General features: G+C 37.6%; 1 protein-coding gene and 1 pseudogene across 1 annotated transcript; one reads left to right on the top strand and one right to left on the bottom strand.

Moving 5' to 3' along the window:
- Nucleotides 1-4,483: 4,483 nt before the first annotated feature.
- LOC131319395 (probable glycerol-3-phosphate dehydrogenase [NAD(+)] 1, cytosolic) lies at nt 4,484-9,592 on the bottom strand (annotated as a pseudogene).
- Nucleotides 9,593-11,199: 1,607 nt separating this feature from the next.
- Nucleotides 11,200-18,910, top strand: LOC131319462 (uncharacterized). The gene is made up of 7 exons (XM_058349705.1): nt 11,200-11,215; nt 11,314-11,337; nt 11,389-11,457; nt 12,802-13,156; nt 13,242-13,484; nt 16,553-16,868; nt 18,574-18,910. Exons 4-7 carry the CDS (start codon nt 12,810-12,812, stop codon nt 18,691-18,693), a joined length of 1,026 nt encoding a protein of 341 aa, XP_058205688.1. The 5' UTR covers nt 11,200-11,215; nt 11,314-11,337; nt 11,389-11,457; nt 12,802-12,809; the 3' UTR covers nt 18,694-18,910.
- Nucleotides 18,911-19,627: the final 717 nt, after the last annotated feature.

Here is a 19,627-nt window from a genome sequence, read left to right as displayed (position 1 = left end):
AAAATGTTCATCAGGTTGATTTATGCATAAGCCAAGTCTTCTCCTTTGCCCCCCTTGATATAGTGCGATTTTGTTTTCTCAACAGATTATGAATGAAAAAGGTTGAGAATATGCTGGGTTAAACTCGGGCTCCAAAACAGAGAAAACATTATGTATGGATACAAGTCAAATAGCAGAGCCTCCTAAACCTTCACAGAAGCTTTGAGTTTGAGCTTTTATGCATTTGCTGTGAAGCATCCACTATCACTATCAGCCTACATTTAACAGTTTGTTTAGTACATTTTAAGTTTTTAACTTCTTCTTTTTTTTAAGTAGTTACACTGTTGTATTAGGACCTAAACCTCTGGAAATATAGTTTAGAGAAGTAAGTTAAGCATTAAATGCTGAGATTGTGCAAGTAGTTGCACTATTTTATCGGCTCCTAATATCCCTAGAGTCCTAGACAACATTCTTTATATACAGATGTACACTACGTGGACAGGTTATCAGCAGTGCAGTATTGTGGTGAAAAAAAAAAACTTTAATGACTTCCCCTTATACTAGTCCCTGTGAATCTGAAGAAATCTGTAAATGCTCATTCTCCCAGACAATTACGGAAACTAAATTAGGCCGACATTGTCATATTCATCTCAAGTCCATGGAGGATCCTTTTCGGATACTCAATACTTGGAAGCATATTTACGTGGACCGTAGTGGTAGGTAACTGTATAACTCCGTAAGTACGTATTAGAATCTAGGGGTAAGGGTATGGGATATGGGTAAGGGCATGCGATGTGTCTGATATTTTGGGCGGGCCTTCACATTTGAGACCTATTTATCCATTGTAGTTTACTGTATGACTATGCATTAAACAGTGATATTCTGTATGAAATGCTATATGGAACCTTGTTAACACCATTTAACCTAGAAAATGAAGGAGATTAAGAAATATGTTGGGTAATATGAGTGTGTTGTCTAATTTTGTGGGGAAGATGGTGGTTTGTATTGATTATGAAGGCACATGCAAACAATGAAACGGTTTTTGGTGGAGCACTTTTGTGAATGATATAATGATGTATCTGAGTAAAGCATTCATAACAAAATGATCATAGTTAGAGCCTCATTTAGTATTTTTCATTTAGACAATAAATATATGTATGTGCATACACATTTAAAGCCCTCAATGATTTCTGTGTTGTGTCGCGCATCCCTATCCGTGCTACATAAGTATGAACGCATTTACCTTCTTTAGCTAGGTTATATTTACAGTATTCTCTGATAAAATCAACCTTGAATAACTGATATGGTGTATTCTTCTTTCATTAACAAGAATGAACAGACTGTGAACAGTGTTGTTTCAAAGGACGATCTATCTTTGAAAACTGAAAAGAAGGATGTAGCAGAGAAGGACAAGGTATGAAAGAAGCTCTCTCTTCTCCTTTGCAACTCTTGGCATTGAAACCTTTGATTGGATGATATAGATTAGGTGAATGATAGACATGATTTGCACGACCTGTAAGGTCATATGGTCCATTTCCAAATTATATTGTCTCAGATGTGCTTACTTGAGCTTCTACATGTCTTGATATCCTTCAGCATGCACACACTATCATCAAGGATTTGAGCTCAGATACTTCAGGACTAGAAACTGATGAAACAAGTGAGAAGAAAGAATTAGTCAAATTTGATTTGAAAGTTCATAGAAAAGATGGACTCGGAAAGAACAATTCGGGTTCAGAGGAAAGAAGTCTTGTCATCAAGTCAACATTAAAAACTGCAGCAAAAGGAAGAATTTTACCAAGAACGTTTGAGGTACATTTTTCTGCTTGAACTATTGACTACTCTGTTCTTAAGGTGTAAACTCTCTGACATTATAAAGTATTCGATAATGCACTAGCTTAACACATATTTCATGCTTCAAAGTTTGGTTGACATATTTACTTCTCCTTGGATTAATCTGTGAACTGTTCTCCACTGACATTGAGAACAGCCTTCTAGTGCTTCCAGTTTAGATGCCTCAAAACAAGCAAATAGTCCCAAAGGGAAGAACAGCAGGATTGTCTCAGAAGTAAATGGGAGTAAAGAAGTCGAAGGGCACAATTCTACAGTTCAAATCATAATTTTGAAATCCTCTTTTCGGCGGGAAGGAAGGGAATCAAACATTTCAGGAGGTAGTTGAGTACAAACAGCTCTTTTTTGTTGTTTAAATCATGTTTTTAGTCCAAATAAAGCTGAGTTTAAAATTTAATTGCTCATGTGCAAGTCCCGTCAACTTTATGTTGAACTCCAGTTTACCAGAAGTATTAAATCATGAAGCTTGTTGTGTTTTTGTTGTATTTTATATGAAGTGAGCTTTCAAATTTTCTTCCTTAATTTTGTGTTAGTGAAACAACTTAAGTTTCTGATCTGTAATCATGTTTTGGAAAGAAAGTACCCCAAACCTTAGTGGAAGAAGGGGCCCGACATCAAGATATACACTAGAAGATTAGGAGGATATATATGGTGATTATTTTGTTTTTGAAATGGAGTTTATTGTAACACTCAGAATCAAGTACGTTTATTAGATGGTTTATATTCTTGTTTCTGCCAGCCTGCGAATCATCCTGTGGAGTTCAGGTCATGCCCTTTGCATGAAGTAACTGAAGAGTCTGATGTGAACCCAAAACTAACTGAAGGCCTAGATTCCGCTCCGACCAACAATATCGAGCCTCCACTCTCATCATTCAAGGTAGGAAAGAAGAGAACAAAATCTCCACGAAAACTGAAGCGTCCAGTTGTTGATCTTACTCATACTGAAAAGAAAGCAGTAGACCCCCTTCTACTGTTTCTAAAGAACAAAAAACAGCAAAAGGGGAAATCTAGATTAGCTGCTATTGTCGGCGAATCCAATCCAAACTTGTGTCCTAGGCCACAAAAGCAGAGCAAAAATAGGGAGCATCAACAGAAGCAGAAAGCTAAGCAGGTTCTGGATGTTGACAAGGAAAAGAAAAGAAAGCATCAAACTTCACGTGGCGTTGAAGAAGCTAAAAAGTTAAAGAGCCTTCAAAATTAGTCTAGCCTAATCATGTGCTAATACAACTGCAAGTACAACTGCGGAAGACCCTTCCGATAAAAAATGCCTGTTCCCTGGTGATTCAGTGAATAGTGAGACTCCAAGACCATGTCCAGAAGCCAGAGTCTTCTTGGATTTGGAGCGTTTGACGTTAGTGGATCTAAAAGCCATTGCAAAACAACAAAAGATAAGGGGATACAGTTCGCTCAAGAAATCTAAGCTTACAGAAGAATCGAGTTTGAAGCTAATGGTTAGAGGTGGTTGTACATAATACCGATCCACCCAGTCCTCTCATTTCTTTTCAGATAACGCGTAGGTAATATTTTTGGATATGCCAAGCCGAGAAAAGGTAAATAGGTGCCGTAGTTGTTCTAACAAGGAAAGTTAAGTTCAAGGTTTCTAGCATCTTTTAGTGTTGACAAATCATTTGTCAATGGAACTGCTAGTTCTTTGTACAGAAAGGACATATTGAGGATAGGGTGACTTATTGATGGTATTGTTTCCAATTTAGCTTCTGTACACTAACTTTTGGTGAAGTTTTCATTGCAAGGAAATGATAAGAGATAGTGATATTGTACAAACAAATTAGGTTCCTTCGGTAGTTTGGTTGTATTTTCAATACCTGTTTCCTTAGTTGAGCAGTTCCATAAGTAAAGCAGAATGAGATGTTTCTAAAATAATTTGAGAAGGTTTTCTCATAATATCCATTCTCCGAATACACTCTCAAGAATATTGTGGGTTGGCCTGCTGAAAGTAAAAATTCCGGGAAAAATTGAAAACGTGGCACACTGGTTCAACTTTTTCAGATGCGAGGAACCATAAGTGGGAAGCAACAAACTAGTGTAGTTGTCTAAGACCGTGGTGGCATTAGTTGCTCACGAGGGATTGGTGGATGCCCAGTTGGAAGCTTTGGTAGCCTTCCCATAACATTTCTGCAGGTTCAGGTTGTGCAATGGATGCCCAGTTGGAAGCTTTGGTAGCCTTCCCATAACATTTCTGCAGGTTCAGGTTGTGCAATATCCTCCATGGACCGTGCATTGAATGAAGAGCATTTCCATCGATAGTTGCTAAGACAGTATTGCGACCGCTGTAAAAATTTGGCATACAACAATATGAAAAAGGCCAAAATTTAGTCACTTGCTCCACTGATATACCAGCCATATTTTCGCACAAACATTGTATCAGATGACATTGCCAAACCAATTGATGGTAGAGAGGAGGATCAATTGGCATAACAAACGGCATTCCACAAATTTGACTAGAAGGATAACTAGCCAATGGACTGGATTTTTGATGACCTGCCAAAGTTTGACAACCGCAAGTTCTTTGCCTAGCCAATGGAAATGCTCTAAACTGCCAATTCTATCATTTGAATCGCAAGTAGAGTCCCAGGATCAGTATTGGGTTTTAGACAAGACAAATCAAGATCCACCTGTTTCACTAGACCTAACATTTTTAGAACCCATTAACTGACTTTTCAACATATTATGACGACAAAGTATCCATTACAAAGGCAGTATATCCCTGTTTAGCTTCACAATACAGTTCTAGATTCTTCCAAAAAGTGAGAATCTACATAGGTATTAAGTCATATATTACCCATTATTTTGCGATGGAAAATTTAAGGCTGCCCGAGAAGGGAAGGCCTATAAAAAGCACGGGTTTGTGCAATCTCAATGTGGTCCCTGGGATCATTCAAGGTTTCATAGCTCAATGCTTGAAGAATTGCTTGTGGTTTCTGTTCCCTGAAAATCAGCAATACCATGGCAGGCATAAGATACATAGAACTTGACTTGTTCATCAACACAAGATTATTAAAAGCTTTCTTCTTTCGAACTTGGTTAGCATGATTTGTACAGAATTTGGGATTCTTTTCTATCCCTAAGCATCTCTTTCGAGCATTCAAACTCCTCCAATTCAGCATGACCTCAAATGAATTGGTACAACCAGTTGCCAACCGTATTTTTTGTCATTTCCATGTTAACAGAATAGACATAACATAGCCTTTCACACAAAGTGGCTGTACTGACAAACTCGAAGTTCTATATAGGCCAAGCTTCAACTACTGAGTCGCTTATTCTCTTTATTTGTTATGCCCATGTACTTGTTCTCAAAATTATCACTGCCACATTTTTTCCTTTTTCAGTACTACTTGAAATTTGCATTTTCTTTAAAAATCTTATGTCTTCTCAGAGTGGAAAACCCCTTCCTCGAGGCCTTTAAACTTTTTCTTAAATGAGTTTCTAATATTCCTACATCTCAAGTGATCTTAATTACTACAGTAATACAGAATACATTAATCATTATTTTATTTTCGTTTTTGTTTTTGTTCATAAACATTTTGAAATGCTTGAAAATTATTCCCCTGTGTTTCCGACTATTTACCGAAATGTGACTTTTATCATCTGTGCCATGTTTTGTCTCGTCACCATAGCACGCTTATGATACGATTATTCAAAATCTATAACCACAGGTTGAACCAAAAGCGAAACTTAATTTAGCATCATATGCATAGAAATTCAGAGAAGTACAATTTTTTACCTCTTTATCAATATTTTATAAAGAGTCTTCAGGATGGGACATAGCTCAACAGGAGCAACAGCCTTGTTTTCCTCAGGATGCGGCACACTTGGTTGACTCAGAAGTTCGTAAAAGGCTCCTACAGCAGATACCCCCTGGAAGAACAAAAGGGCACAGTCAAAAAACAGTTTTCGGTCAGGATTATAGAAAGTGTATAGACGATCTAGAGAACTCAAATGTATCTATGATATGCAATCAGCTCAACTCTGTAGCACTCTTGTATTCAGGGGCGGAACTACTGTTGGGCAAGGGGGGTCCCTTGACTCCACTGACTGGAAAATTAATGTGGAGAGTAATGCAATTTCGGGGGTATTTATGTAAACTTGCCCCCTAGAATATGTCCTCTAAACATTTTGCCCTTATACACCAACCAAATTACAAGTGTTGCCATTTTCCCACTTTTTCCTCCTCTCTCTCTCTCACTTTCCCTTTTTTCTGGTTTTCCAGCCACTTTTTCCCTCTCTCTCTCCGGAAAAAATGCAGAATGAAGAACTCACAGTTTGAAGGAAATTTCTTTTTTGAAACCATCGACGGCTTGACCCCAGTGTAACGAAATTCTGGTTCCGCCACTGCTTGTATTACATGCATAATAAGAATTGCATTATCCAGTTTTGCCTATTTTCTTATTTCTTTTATTGGTAAACTAATTCAGTTACAAAAACCAATCAATAACCACGGGGAAACTCCCATACAAACCAGACACCAAGATCAAAACCCTAAATTTGTCTACTTTGTTGTTGTTGTTGTTGTTGTTGTTTTTCTTCTTCTTCTGTATTAACCAATTTAAGTTGAGGCCAAGTGGTTGGCCTGATCGATGAGGTCCCGTTCTACTAAATGTGATGCAGAACTCAATATGCTAGGGCAAAGGGGAGGAAAAAAGAACTCCATAAAAATTATCTTACTGAAACTTACCTGACCACAGAAATGCATTGGATTGTAGTTTGCAATTTGCATTGTATAAATCCTTAATGAATGCTACCTCAATTTCAGAATGTTAATATGACCAGGATGTGGAATGCATGCATATTACTATGTTAGGTTTTGAAGAAGGAAAATCCCCCAACTCTACGGTAAGTGCATGGTATAAAACTAGTCAATTCAATTGCAAACTCATCAAAATCTTGCAAGGAAACAGCACCACCTCCTAGATATCATTATGGAGAAAGATAACTTCCACAAAGCCACTACGGGAATGTCAGACACATCCTATTTCTCCTAGAATCAAGACCACCTCTTCCAATTTTCAAAACAGAAAGTAAATCATTGGGATGCCGGGGTACTGTACAGTGTATAGTTTGGGTATAATTTTCTCTAGTCTTCTTGATCACTTTGCAGATAAGCCAACGCAAGTTTTCATAAGTGGTAACAAGATACTTCCTTCGTCTTCTAAGAAAATAATTAAGACTTTTTCAAATCTCCAATAGCATAATTACCAGACTCGGACAAGAAAATTATTTCAATGTTTAACTAGCCAAGTACTGTAACTGGGATTAGTACCTGGATCATCCCCTTCCCGCTAATGCTATCACCCATGTCGAGGCTCAGTTCCCCCCTTGCAATCATTTGACCATACCATGCATTACGACCTTTCAAAAGGGTTACGTAAGTATCAGCCAATAGAGGCCCAGCAAGCTTCTCACGTTCTTAAGCCAACAAATGGGTGATAAATATCATCTCTGAATCTCTGATGTACAATGTGCAAAATATACAGATTTGCTGGTGGCACTTTCACTTGTTAGAGCTGCTACCATTCCTGTGAAACCGAATCCAAAGCAAGTGTTGGGAACTTAGGTCACAAACTCGACACAGTTGTCATTCACTCTAGTCTAATAAAGGAATTACTTTTTGTGTTGTCAACCAGTCCTATTGTAAAGAAGACAGTTTCTTTTCTAGCCTGTATCTGTCACAATACATAGAGTAATGTAGTGTTTCTCGAGTCATGTCCACTGTCCAGCTAGTCAGCCTCCATGCATCAAGAATTTAGAATAATTAGAAGCTTTTAAAAAAAAGTTGGTAGAAATTAAATGCAACTAACTGGATTTCTGTGATAGCTGTGCGAGTTAACAATTCAACGGTCATTGCTGTTTAAAAAAAAAAATTAAATTCAATGGTCAACATTCCACCATTTGTTGTAGTGTAGCATAAAGAACTCTGATCCTAGATAATAGGTGCAGCCTACCATTTTAATGCTCGTGAATTTGTTTTTGCATGATTACCTGCCTTCATTTTAACCTAACAAGGGTTTCAAAGAATAGGAAGGAAACTTAGAATTTGTCCTTCAATTTACCTGTACATACCCATCGCTCACTGTGTATCAAGAAACTAATTACACTTAACAGCGCCAATGGCATAGACATTCTTCAATCCTCCCATAACTTCATGAGTGACAAGGTCACTATTGTCCCACACAATGAAATGGGGTTGCCTCAAGAACTTTGCAAGTGGCTTCCTCCACATCTCAGCACCACAAATTCGAGCATTAGCATACTCCTTGTTGTAAATCTCTGAGGCAATATTCGGTCCACCCAGATAAAGAATGTTATCTAATAGTACTCCAGCTGCCATGTTTTTAGACTATGGTTTCGAAAAGGATAGAAAATGTACTTCCACTTCAAAGCAGAAAAGTAAATAATTAATCTTCTAAGCCAAAACTGCATAGTATAATCAGATATGAAAACAGGTATGGTTATGTTGTGCGGGTTGCAACTTTTTTGGTTGTGTATATACATGTTATCATTAAGAAAGTTAGATATATTGTCTACACCCTATTCTACTTAAGAATATTAAGTTTGCCGCTTCACATGCAAAAAGCAAAAACGCACTTTCTAATTTCCCCTCTTGTGCTAAGTTCTAGAATAGAAAGTGTGCACCACTTCACTTTCCATTTTCCTCTCTTATGCAAACACCCACTTTCCAAATTCGGAAGTACCCAAAAAATAAAAATAAAACACCCACTTTCCGCTTTTCTCTATTGTGAGAAGTTGCAAATTATTGTACAAAGTTAGAGTTGTTGATACATGCTTTCATTTCGCACTACCCATTGTTCTACTCCCGACTGATCCTACCAGGATTCAACCAAATACGTGGTTGACATGATCAGTAATCTTGATATCGTGAGTTAATGATTTACAGGTTCAAAATTTCATTTTCCTTCATCTAAGGTACAAGGTTACAAGATTTCAGTCACTATAATTTTGCCATCCTTTCATGGTAGCAATGAACGTTATAGACAAACTAATGCTAGTTTTACAAAGACACCATGGAATTTGTGTCTTTCAATGTGTATGGGGAGGAGGAAAGACAAATAGCAGAAACAAAAGACGTGATAGTTAGAGGAAGAATCTTACTTGCTCGATTTATCATTTGTGTTGGCGTAATTATATGAGGAACAGTTTCCAATGCAGCCTTTATGCCCTTTGCCAAAGAGAGAATAATGGGCACACTGATCCTTTCTTTCCAATACTTACTGAGCTCTTCAAACACCTCTCGTGTCTCCGTTGAAGGCAACCCATTCACAACAATGTTGGCATCCCAAACCGCCTCCTGCAAATTAGTCACAACTTTCGAAGGACAACGCGGCGCGTCGATCATGTTCAAACAAAACCCATCTTTCAATATCTCATCCACATAAAATATCCATTCACCCAGTTGTGCTTCCACGTACTTCAAATATGCGCATCACCTAATCAACCTTCTCAGCACATCTTCTCTTGAATTTATCACATCAAAGAGGTGTTCAGCTGTGGATCTGTCCACAGCTCTCCCGGGTCGCCTCCGTATTCGGATTTGGACCTTATCGCGGAATTGACCATACCCATCTTGAAGTACGGCTGTGAAAACACTGCCCCAAGCCCCGGCTCCAACACCCACAATCCTTAACAAATCACCCTTGGCTTTAGCAAGAACTCGTCGGAGTTCATCGAGCTTCTCCTACACGCCATTATGGTTTTGTACCCCATTTACGCAGGTGTGAACATGCATCACCTCCTACAAATTGTGTACTCCCTATATCTCACAAGGCTTACTTTTTCTCAGAAGCACAGAAATCGAAAACTATCTCCCCATTCTTTATATGGGTTTTGCACCTTCCAACCTCACGAGGCTTGAAATCTTCTCAACTAATTAAATCAGATTTCAATAACAATCCACCTCTAATTCTGATGTTGGTTTTGTTTCCCCAATATATCAAACACTTGAATTCCTTAACTTAAATCACAATTTTCATCTCCCAAATCTTCTCAAGTGATTTTATTGGCAGATTCTCACCTAAACCATATTCTTTGATCTCCACTCAGATTTTCTACTTTATTATTCTGAACTCAAATTGGGATAAGAATGAACAATATCATATACGTGTATCATGCATTAAACACAAAGACAGCTATAAAAATAATGGAAAGTCTTCAACTTCGTATCCTCCGTCCACATTTTGTTCATCTACCCAACAAACAAGTACATATAAAATCAATAACTAAAATACCAACCTTTACTTGTCGGATACTACAATGCTGTAGAACTCAATTATTAGTCAAAATTCAACAAAACCCACATTGCTGGCTGAAGAGCATCATATGAAACCTAGAGAGAGAGAAAGAGAGAGAGAGAGAGTAGAATGAGAATTGCATGCAGTGGTGGGATAGAGAAATGGAAAGCCGGTGACCCAAATGAGAAAAGAGAATTTGTATGACTGTTTTTTGGGGAGGGGGTCCCCAGCATCCAAGAGAAGGAGAGGTTGCACTGATGGATACAGGTGGAGTTCGAGAGGGTGCCATTTGCCAATTTGAGTTCAAAATAATAAAAGAGAATAATAAAAGAAAAATGGAATGCCATTTGTCAAATTTGGATGAGAAAATGGGTATGACATTAGAGATGTGTTTTTAGGTTTTCTATTCAAATTTTGGGTATGGATTATGAAGTCGGTAAGGATTAGAGATGCTTTTAGGCAATCAGAATAGAGGCGAAAGAATTAGCAGTCCCTTTGGATGGAGTGATTTCAAGAAAAGAAAAGAAAGGATTTTGATTTATAGCCTAATCACTCATTTGAATTAACTATTTTGATGAAAAATAAATAGAAAAATGTAAAAATAAAAATGTTTTGATTGACTTCTCTTCTTTCTTATCTCACCATTTTTTACCTTCTAAGTGAGCCGTAAAAAACATGTTAGCAATTGAAGGTGGTAGCCAAGTTCAAAGTAACCGTATACGATCTCATGCACATAATTACTCCAAGATTAAGAGTGAAATTTCTCTAACTAGTAATAATTTAGGAGTGGCAATCTCGACCGAATCGATGGGTACTCAAACAGTAACTGTTTTTCCCCTAAATCATGACCGAAATTTCTCGTTGGTGCAATTTTTTTTCCCGAACCATAATTGAAAAATTCCCCGTTGGTGCAGATATGGTGGAGGGTGGTAGATAACCAAACGAGTTTGGTTCGGATACGGCTCAGCTGATAACCGAACTGTTTCCGGAACCGAACCGAATCAGATTATTTACAAAAATAACCCGTGTGTGTGTGTATATATATATATATATATATATATATATATATATTTCATTTTTCATTTAGGGTTTTTTCATTTCTCCACTCCTCTCGACATCAGGTATACCCCGAGGCGAATATCTCTCTCGATCGATCGATCTGGACTCTCTGTGACTGTTACACACTCTCATCCATGTCTCTGTAACTCTGTTTTTGCAGGTGACAATGAGGCATTCAGAGATCGTGAGATTTCTCTCTCTCTCGATCTCGTCTCTCATCTCTCGGTTTTTGCAGGCAATCGATTCAAGCACTCCCCACTGAACATTCAAGCAGTCCGCACTCCGCAATCGATTCACATCTCTGGTTTATCTCTCTGTGTGTTTGTGTGTTCGTCTCTGGTTTGTGACAATTTTTTGAAATGGAACGTGGTGTGAAATGTTTTAACTCCTTTCCCTTTGGCTTTTGTTAAATTTCTTTACGTTTGTTGTGAAATGTGTTTTGTTGTGAATGTGGGTAGCTATTGTGAATCGAGGTTTAAAAAAAAAAAGAAAATGAAATGGTTAATCTGCCTTTGTTTGCAGTATTTCTTAATCTGTCTTTGTTGTGAATAGCATTTGTTTTGCCTTTCTTAATCTACCTTTGTTTTGCTGTTTTAATTAATTCTGCAAATCAGACTAGTGAATTGAGGTTTAAAAAAAAGAAAAAAATTGAAATGGGATTGATTTTGTTACCAGATTATAGTATAAAATTATAAAATGGTTAAATGATTTTCTTACCAGATTCGGTTATCTGTTCAGTTCTGAAAATACCCGATATCTGTTTGGTTCGGATATGCCGATATGGTTACACTTTCCTCCCCGTTTGGTTATTGGGGCGGATATGGGTGGTATATCGGTTTCGGGGATGGAAATCCCCATTTCCGCCTGAACGCCCCGAATGCCATCCCTGACAACTAACACTTCTTGCATGTCAAAAGGAAAAAAAATGGTAGTTTTATTTAGCAAGTGAGTTGTATTTAGAATTTACCATTTCAAAAAGCTCAGTTTCTTTTTAACAAATTCAGAAGTTAGACCACAGGACTTTTATTTTTAATATTTGTTTTTCGTGGTAAAAAGGAAAATAAAATTCACAAGTTACTTTTTTTGACATCTCAAGCCTCTCTCGTATGTGATTAGTATCTTGGTCTTTCGAGCATCTCCAAATACACATTCATCAAATTTACAAGAACACAACTTGGACCAACTCACCCAATGAATAGACACACAACTTCTCCCAATCGCAGGAGAAATATCATCACAATTGGATACTTAAAAACACAACAATATTTTGGGATAGCTTGGGCTATTTCCATCATCAAACAAATGGGGGAATTTCTTTTCTTCCATATATGTTTTTCCAAGACCCTATCATGCAATTTTAGACCTCACCATCTCGACTACTAGACCTTTCACCACACCATGCATGTATACCTCTTCTCGCCGTAGAAATTATAATCCTCTCTAGTCTACCCATGTTTCTCCCTTTAACTCTCTTATGTTTGTTACCGATAGCAAATTTGATCTGTTGCAGTTTTGGTTCCTAGAATGTAATATGTGAAATTAAACCATGTATTGTGATATTTTTCCTTAAATGGTTTTCGTTGACATTTGACTTGGGTTTCCTTTTGTTGCTTGTGTGTTTTCATGTTTCATTTTACTTTGGCAATAGTCAACCAGATGGAGACTGGTAATTGCACGTACGATGTAACAGCCGATTATGTCGTGGAGAGTTGGGGGTCGATGCACCCCTGGCACAACCAAGCCTACATTAGGCATTTTAAGGACCGTGAGTTATTTTGCCGTGCTTGGTACTCATCCACTGTGTACACCCATCCAAGTTTGCTTCGGAGCTTTTGTGGACACGTGTCATCTAGTGGTCGTTTCTCAATCGTATATGAACGATATACTGAAGATTTCAGGCGGTATGTACGGGAGGGGATTGGAAGGGGGGAATGGTTGAAAAAGAGTACTCATTATGGACTAACTCACCTAATGGTCCACGATGATGTTAAAGGATTGTTACGGTAATTTTTTTCAATTGCTAAGTATTTTGAAATTTTATCTATTGTTTTTTTTATAAACAAAGCTTTTATTTTTTATTTTTTGCAGTAATTTGATGGGTTTGCTCAAGTACTTCCACTCCAAAAAAAGAGCCCTTAATGGATTTTCACTTGACAATATCGTGATGTGTGGTGATATGCCAAAACTTGTGGGTATTATTGTGTACCCCTCTAATGATGATCGGGTTGAAGCTGATTTCAAGGCGATTGATGCTATCATTGACTATATTTATCAATACAAGTATATTCCAATCGAGCTTCGGATGCTGAGGGACCAACTTGGCAATTTCAGGTATAGGATTCTTAAAATTCTATGGATAGGTTTTGGTTTTGTTATATTGTTTTGTTGTTGCCTTAAATTTGCTGTTGTATTTGTTTCTTGTATAGTCCCTAGAACCTGGTTGGATCTTTATAAGATTTTGCATTTAATCTTCTCTACTTTAAAAATCGAAAAGCCCAAAAGTGTTTCCCACACTTTTCCTACCCAAAATACCCCTTGAGGACACTTGAAATAACGTTCCAACCCAAATTTACAACCCTCGTACCGTTCCCTAAACGACAGTCGATTACCCAAATGAAGCCTCTGATATAAACGGTTCAATACAAAACGAAACAAAATGAATCCCTACTGTGGAGCCCCCCCAAAGTGTACATTCGTTCCCTCACCGACTCCTCCCAATTACACTGGCTTCTCCATGTTGCGACGGCCAGTAAGGCTTTCGTTTTCCATCGCCTTCCGAGTTCTACAATTCCACATGGTAGGCATTCCCAAACGTGTTGATCTTATGTTGAGTTGTGGATCAGAACATAATTTGTTGTAGTAAAAAATTATTGCACTTTAGGTGTTTGTTGAATTGCTTCATTCAGCATTGAGAATTATCCTAACATGTTTCACACGGACGTATTTTCCTTCTCTGCCTCTCTAATGGCTAGGAATATGATAGGCTAGGAATGTGACAGTTTTGTAAAGAAGCTATTACATCTTGTTCTTCAAAACACTTGAAATATCTAACCCACCCATATTAATACCACAATAATCCATTCTGAATCTTTTCCAGAAGACACCAAAATGCAAAAAGATGCAACGTCCACTCTCGCGCCTCCTAAAAGAAGCAACGTTCTGAACCTTCGTGTTTGATATAAACGAAGCAGTAGCTTGGGAAGACATTGGAAATGATAGGATATCGTTCTTCAGGAAAATGACAGGCACAGAACACATGTTAAGCGTAGTTAATTTATACTATTATTTCCGGGATGTATTCTAAAATTGAAATACCGCGTCAGACCTTGTATTATTTATCTCGTCTTTTATCAATTTCTTGGTCTTTGCCTACTGAACTAATTCAGAGATTGCAAGAAGTAGAGAAAAAAGAAAAAGCATATTGGGAATTCTTAAACTTGTCAACAGCCCAGTTGTTGTTTAGTACCCTTAGATGAAAGATAATGGGAAAAAGATAAAGCTGGCTTTTTTTGGTTCTTAATTGTGTTGTATTTTTTTTTCCCGGTCAAACGGAAATTTGTTGTGTTGTATTTTTAACTTGCATATTTAGTGGTTATTTTTTGGTAAAGTTCGCTCTAGCCTATTGTGATTTAAGGCTTGTGTGAATCGCCTCCTTGTCTTTGAAACTTGACCGCTTAACCTCTTTGTAGTTTCTGGACTATATGTATGGTCATATTTTCTGTTCTAATTAACAAAATATGCAGTCACATTTCCCTGCGTGAAAAGACCGACTTGAGTAGGATAACTTTCTTCTTTTATTTTTAAAAAGATAGGGTGGAGGATCTAATTTGGGTCCTCCAACTTTGTAATTTTCTGTATAACAAATGCGAATTGAATTATTATTAATCTTCTATTTCCTGCCATACGCCGAACCCCAAAACCTAAAAGACTATAATCCTTCTCTGTCTTGAGCAATTCCGTTCCTGAGCAATAGGGGCTTCAATGTTAGATTGAGGCCATAAGGCGACTTCCTCACTTAATGTTTTATGGGGAGTATAGGGGGTGAACAGTTTTGATAAAAAGGATTTCAACTTCATCTTGATGACCAAGCTAAGCTTCAATAATACATCATTGTTGTCGAACTTTGTTATTATAGCCCCAAGACGGCGATGATTGCTTATAGGGTCGTCTCTATGAGGAAGTTGCGGTGGCAAAAAGTTTAATGGTGCCTCTCTCAACTTCCACGTATACTGTACATTTCTGTACACCGTGTACACAAATCTAACATGCATATGGAGATGGAAGTCCTTGGATCTTCATATGGATCTGTTGCTTTCTATTAATCTGGTGGTGAGGGATGATGGTATAGGAAGTGGGAGGAAATGGGGTTGCACTCCCTGGAAGCCATTGCAAAGGTGAAGAAAGAAGAGTGGGGCACTAAGGTCCTCTTCTTCAATCTGTCAGTGAAGTTCATGGTGCATTTTAGTCCTGCAAGTACATAGGGTTTATGTGGTGAAGTTTAAACATCAATGAGATAATTCGCTTAGGCCTCAAACCACAAAGGATAAAGTGGATTTATCCTTAACCTGAGGGGAAAAAAAACCAACTTCCCGCCAAATATGTGTACCTTTTTCCACCATATCCCACCAGTTTCATATCTTTGGTTGGTTTGGTAAGTTAGCTGGAAGTTGTTCTTTCAAGGGACGAGTATACTATGTTTTTCTTACGGGCGATTAGGGTAAGCCATCTATGCATGGACGCCACTGACATTTGTGCAAGTATGTTGCTTGATGTTCTGGGTAAGGGTTTAGCTACAGTGGTGAAAGATATTATGGAATTATATATAACACGTAAGATTTGAAAGAGTTAGAGAAGCATTTTGTGCCACTAGAATTAAGGGAAGGTAAAATATACATGGTCTTTCTATTTCAAAATTTGGTTGATTTGTGCCATATTATGATTACAGCCATCATACTTCATTAATTGCATATAGTTTTACATTGCCTACGAATGCTTAGCACTTGTTCGTCATGTATTAACATTAGCTGTGTTTTACTTGCATACTGACCTTGTTCTCAGAATATAATCCTTGTCTGCATACACAGAAATACCAATAACAAAATGACACAAATGCTACGTTACTTTGAAAAATCTTTGTTTGGAAATTGGCATGTAGTTGATACCTAGGTTTTGCAAAAAGAAAAAAAAGAAGAAGCTGTTCTATAGAGAAAGTAGTCCAGCCAGTTAGCAACTTGAAATGATATGATAAAAAAAAATAACCTTTCAAATTATCATTCTCTAAGTCACAAACATTTTGATTCCAAAAAAAACAGTCACGCATATGCAAATCATGTGCACTTTTACTAGTCAATAAAAAAGAGAGGCTTATCTGGTTTAACGATGTTTCCTTTTGGTATTAGGGGCAATGAGGATAACATCTACGATCATCCCAGCTTATGGGGATTGGGTAGGAGACTTGTCTTCTTAAGAAACATTTGGGATTGGAGTTCGTTTGTCGGTGCTTTGTACCAAACCTACATAGAGGCTTTTGATGGTTTAGAATTGGATTGGTTTGGTCCGAATTCAGGCTATACTTGGCAACATAGGGTTCCAGAAGATTCTCCGATTCAACAGTGTATTGATTGGAAGGACGATGGTGAATATTCTGAAAGCATTCATTGCTTGGCTCGATTGCTTCGTAATGCTGTTGGACACATTGGTGTATATTCTGACGAGGTATTTATGTTAAGTGCATTTTAACTCTGATACGGGGCTGTTGCTAAGGTTTTTCTCCCCCTAGTTAGGAACGCAAATTTCAATGCATTTGTGTTCAACTGTTTCTAGTTATCTAACCCAAAATGGAACACCATATTCCTTTACAAAATATTGTGGTTACTGTTGTAGTCACTACAATATATTTCGGATTTCCCGGTGTTTATTAAACGCATGCAAATGTGAAATTAACGTTGTTTAAAGTCTTCTTGGCGTTTATCCTGTCTTTTTTTGTGAATGCCGCGCCTGCCCGTGTCGGGGATACTTCCCTGTTTTGTAAACGCGGGGAATAGTCGCCGCTTTTTTCATGATCAACTTAACAAACAACGTAACAAATGTCCATTTAACAAATAACAAATACACATACAAAAAATCCAAAACATCATTATGCATTTGGCTTAGCATTGAACTTTAAACACACATTTTGAAGTAGAAAAACTGTTTAGGATATTATGCAAGTGTAAGATTTGTTAGCAACTGAATTCAGAGAAATGATGTGTGTATAGATCCTCCAGAAACATAATCCCTTCAATGTCGTAATGAAAAGAACTCCAAAAAACTCTTTAGAACAGATAATAGTACCTGAAACCTCTTCAAAACAATTGTCAAGATATTTGGCGCCTCGTGTATGCCCAACTGCTTCCGTGCATATGCTGCGCACCTGAAAACATTGTGTCCCGTATTCCACCAACTTCTACATCACTATAAGCAAATTTAAGGGAGGAATAAACTGCAGTTCTATTATTACGAACAATGATTCACAAAACATACTGGACTCGTCTGCAATTTGCCCCTTCCTCTCTATTTCTGAACATAGCTGCTCTCTTGACTCCTTAATCATTGATTTTGGTGATTTAGACATTTTGGTCCCAAGAGGATTTCCTGCACTTTTAGCTTTATTGTTTGATGTTTCTCTTCATCACAATTCACATGGACACAAGATGCAATTGAGAGTACAGAGCGATAGAGAGACTCTCGAAAGAGCAAAGAATTAATTACAAATGAGCTTAAACTGCAGACTTGAATGAGCAAAGAATTAATTACATGCATACAAATGCATACATCTCTATATGTATATGTATATGTATATGTAAACACACAAAGAGAGAGAGACTCTCAAAGTTAGGGCATAAAGAGGAATTGACAAAATCAAACACACACAGAGACTATCGAAATTAGGGCTGAAAGAAGAAATCAAAAGTTTTGAACGCCATAGACTCTAGAAATAAGGGCTTAAAAGAGATATTGACAAAGTCAAAGAAAGATTCGGATTTAGAATTCTTTGAGCTCATACAAGAGATTTATGTAGATCGTGAGCTCAAACAAGAGATTTAGGTAGATTCGATTTTGAGTAGAAAACTTACTCAGCGTTGGATGAAGCGCGGATATACTTGCCCCAATGACACCATTCCACAGAGCGTCGGTTTCCAAATGTCGTGAGACCCCATTTTTCTTGTAGTGGTTTCTGAAGAAAGAATAGAATTAGGACTTTTAGGGTTTGCTATGAACGAGATGAGAGAGGGAGCAAATGCGAGAGCTTACACTAGTTTGATATCTGTCTAGGAGAGGCAAGGACGAGAGCGGAGAGGCAAGGGTGAGAACGAGAGCTTACACTGGTTTGAGTCATTGTTGACAATACTGATATAAATTTTCTTGCTATTTTGTTTAGGGAAGTGAGTTCACTCAGGAGAAACTTGATGATATGATATCGATTGTGTTCCCTGGATTCCTAGTGGAGATCGAGACGAGGTTGTTCGGCGTATTTGGAACCACATTTTTTACTTTATGAATGAAACTTCTACTGGTTATGTTGGCAAACTTGTTCTGTTGTTATTCTGTTTGTTTGAACAGTTGTGCTGAAACTTCTACTTGTTATATTGGCAAATTTGTTCTATAATTCTGTTTGTTTTAACGGTTGTGTGGAAACTTCTACTTGTTATGTTGGCAAACTTGATCTGTAATTCTGTTGTTTGTTTGAAAGGTTGTGCTTGAAACTCTTTGTTACCCGCCGTTGTGTTGTCTTGGTTGCTGGGATTTTTTGATGCACCCATGGCTGTTTAGCGGAATTGGTACAGGAGATTGGGCAGAGAATTAGGAACATTAGGGGAATTGGTACAGGAGATTGGGCAGAGAATTAGGAACATGTGATCTAATGACCAATGGAATCCGCGATCTCCTTTGAAGAAAGGAAACCCAATTGATGAATTTTTACTACTAGTATTAATTTATAATCACGTGATCTCCATTAAGGCAGTTGGCAAAATAGAAACAGACACCAAATTGGAGTCGGAAGTGTTATTGTTCATGGCCCATTGTGTTTCTATTAGATATTTTGGCAATTTTTAGGATTGTTCAAAATCTCCATTGGTGTCTTTGTTTTATCGGCTCCATTTGATTGTAATGGGTAGGTTATTAGGGGGTAGTTGCTCGCTTGATGCTCCTTCCATTTTTTGCGCCAAGTTGACCGCTGCAAATTCAATCATATTGCGTGAGAGGTAAAAACATTACAAAATACATCTTGCATATTATTTCCGAGATTCAAAATTTTATTTTTGCACGATTGTCTTTCCTATAAAACTCTCCTTAAAACTTGTTTTGCATATATATTTGTATCCTAAATTAATTTTCTTTTAAAAGGTCCGAAAATCTACTTTCCATTTATGCATCAGTAAAAGACTTTCGTTGGAAGGAAAAATTGATGTATAAAAGAGGTGGTTCAACCT

The sequence above is a fragment of the Rhododendron vialii genome, chromosome 3a (assembly GCF_030253575.1).
Source record: "Rhododendron vialii isolate Sample 1 chromosome 3a, ASM3025357v1".
NCBI lineage: Eukaryota > Viridiplantae > Streptophyta > Magnoliopsida > Ericales > Ericaceae > Rhododendron > Rhododendron vialii.
Note: the sequence above shows the minus strand (reverse complement) of the source record. Positions and strands in the feature narration are given on the sequence as shown.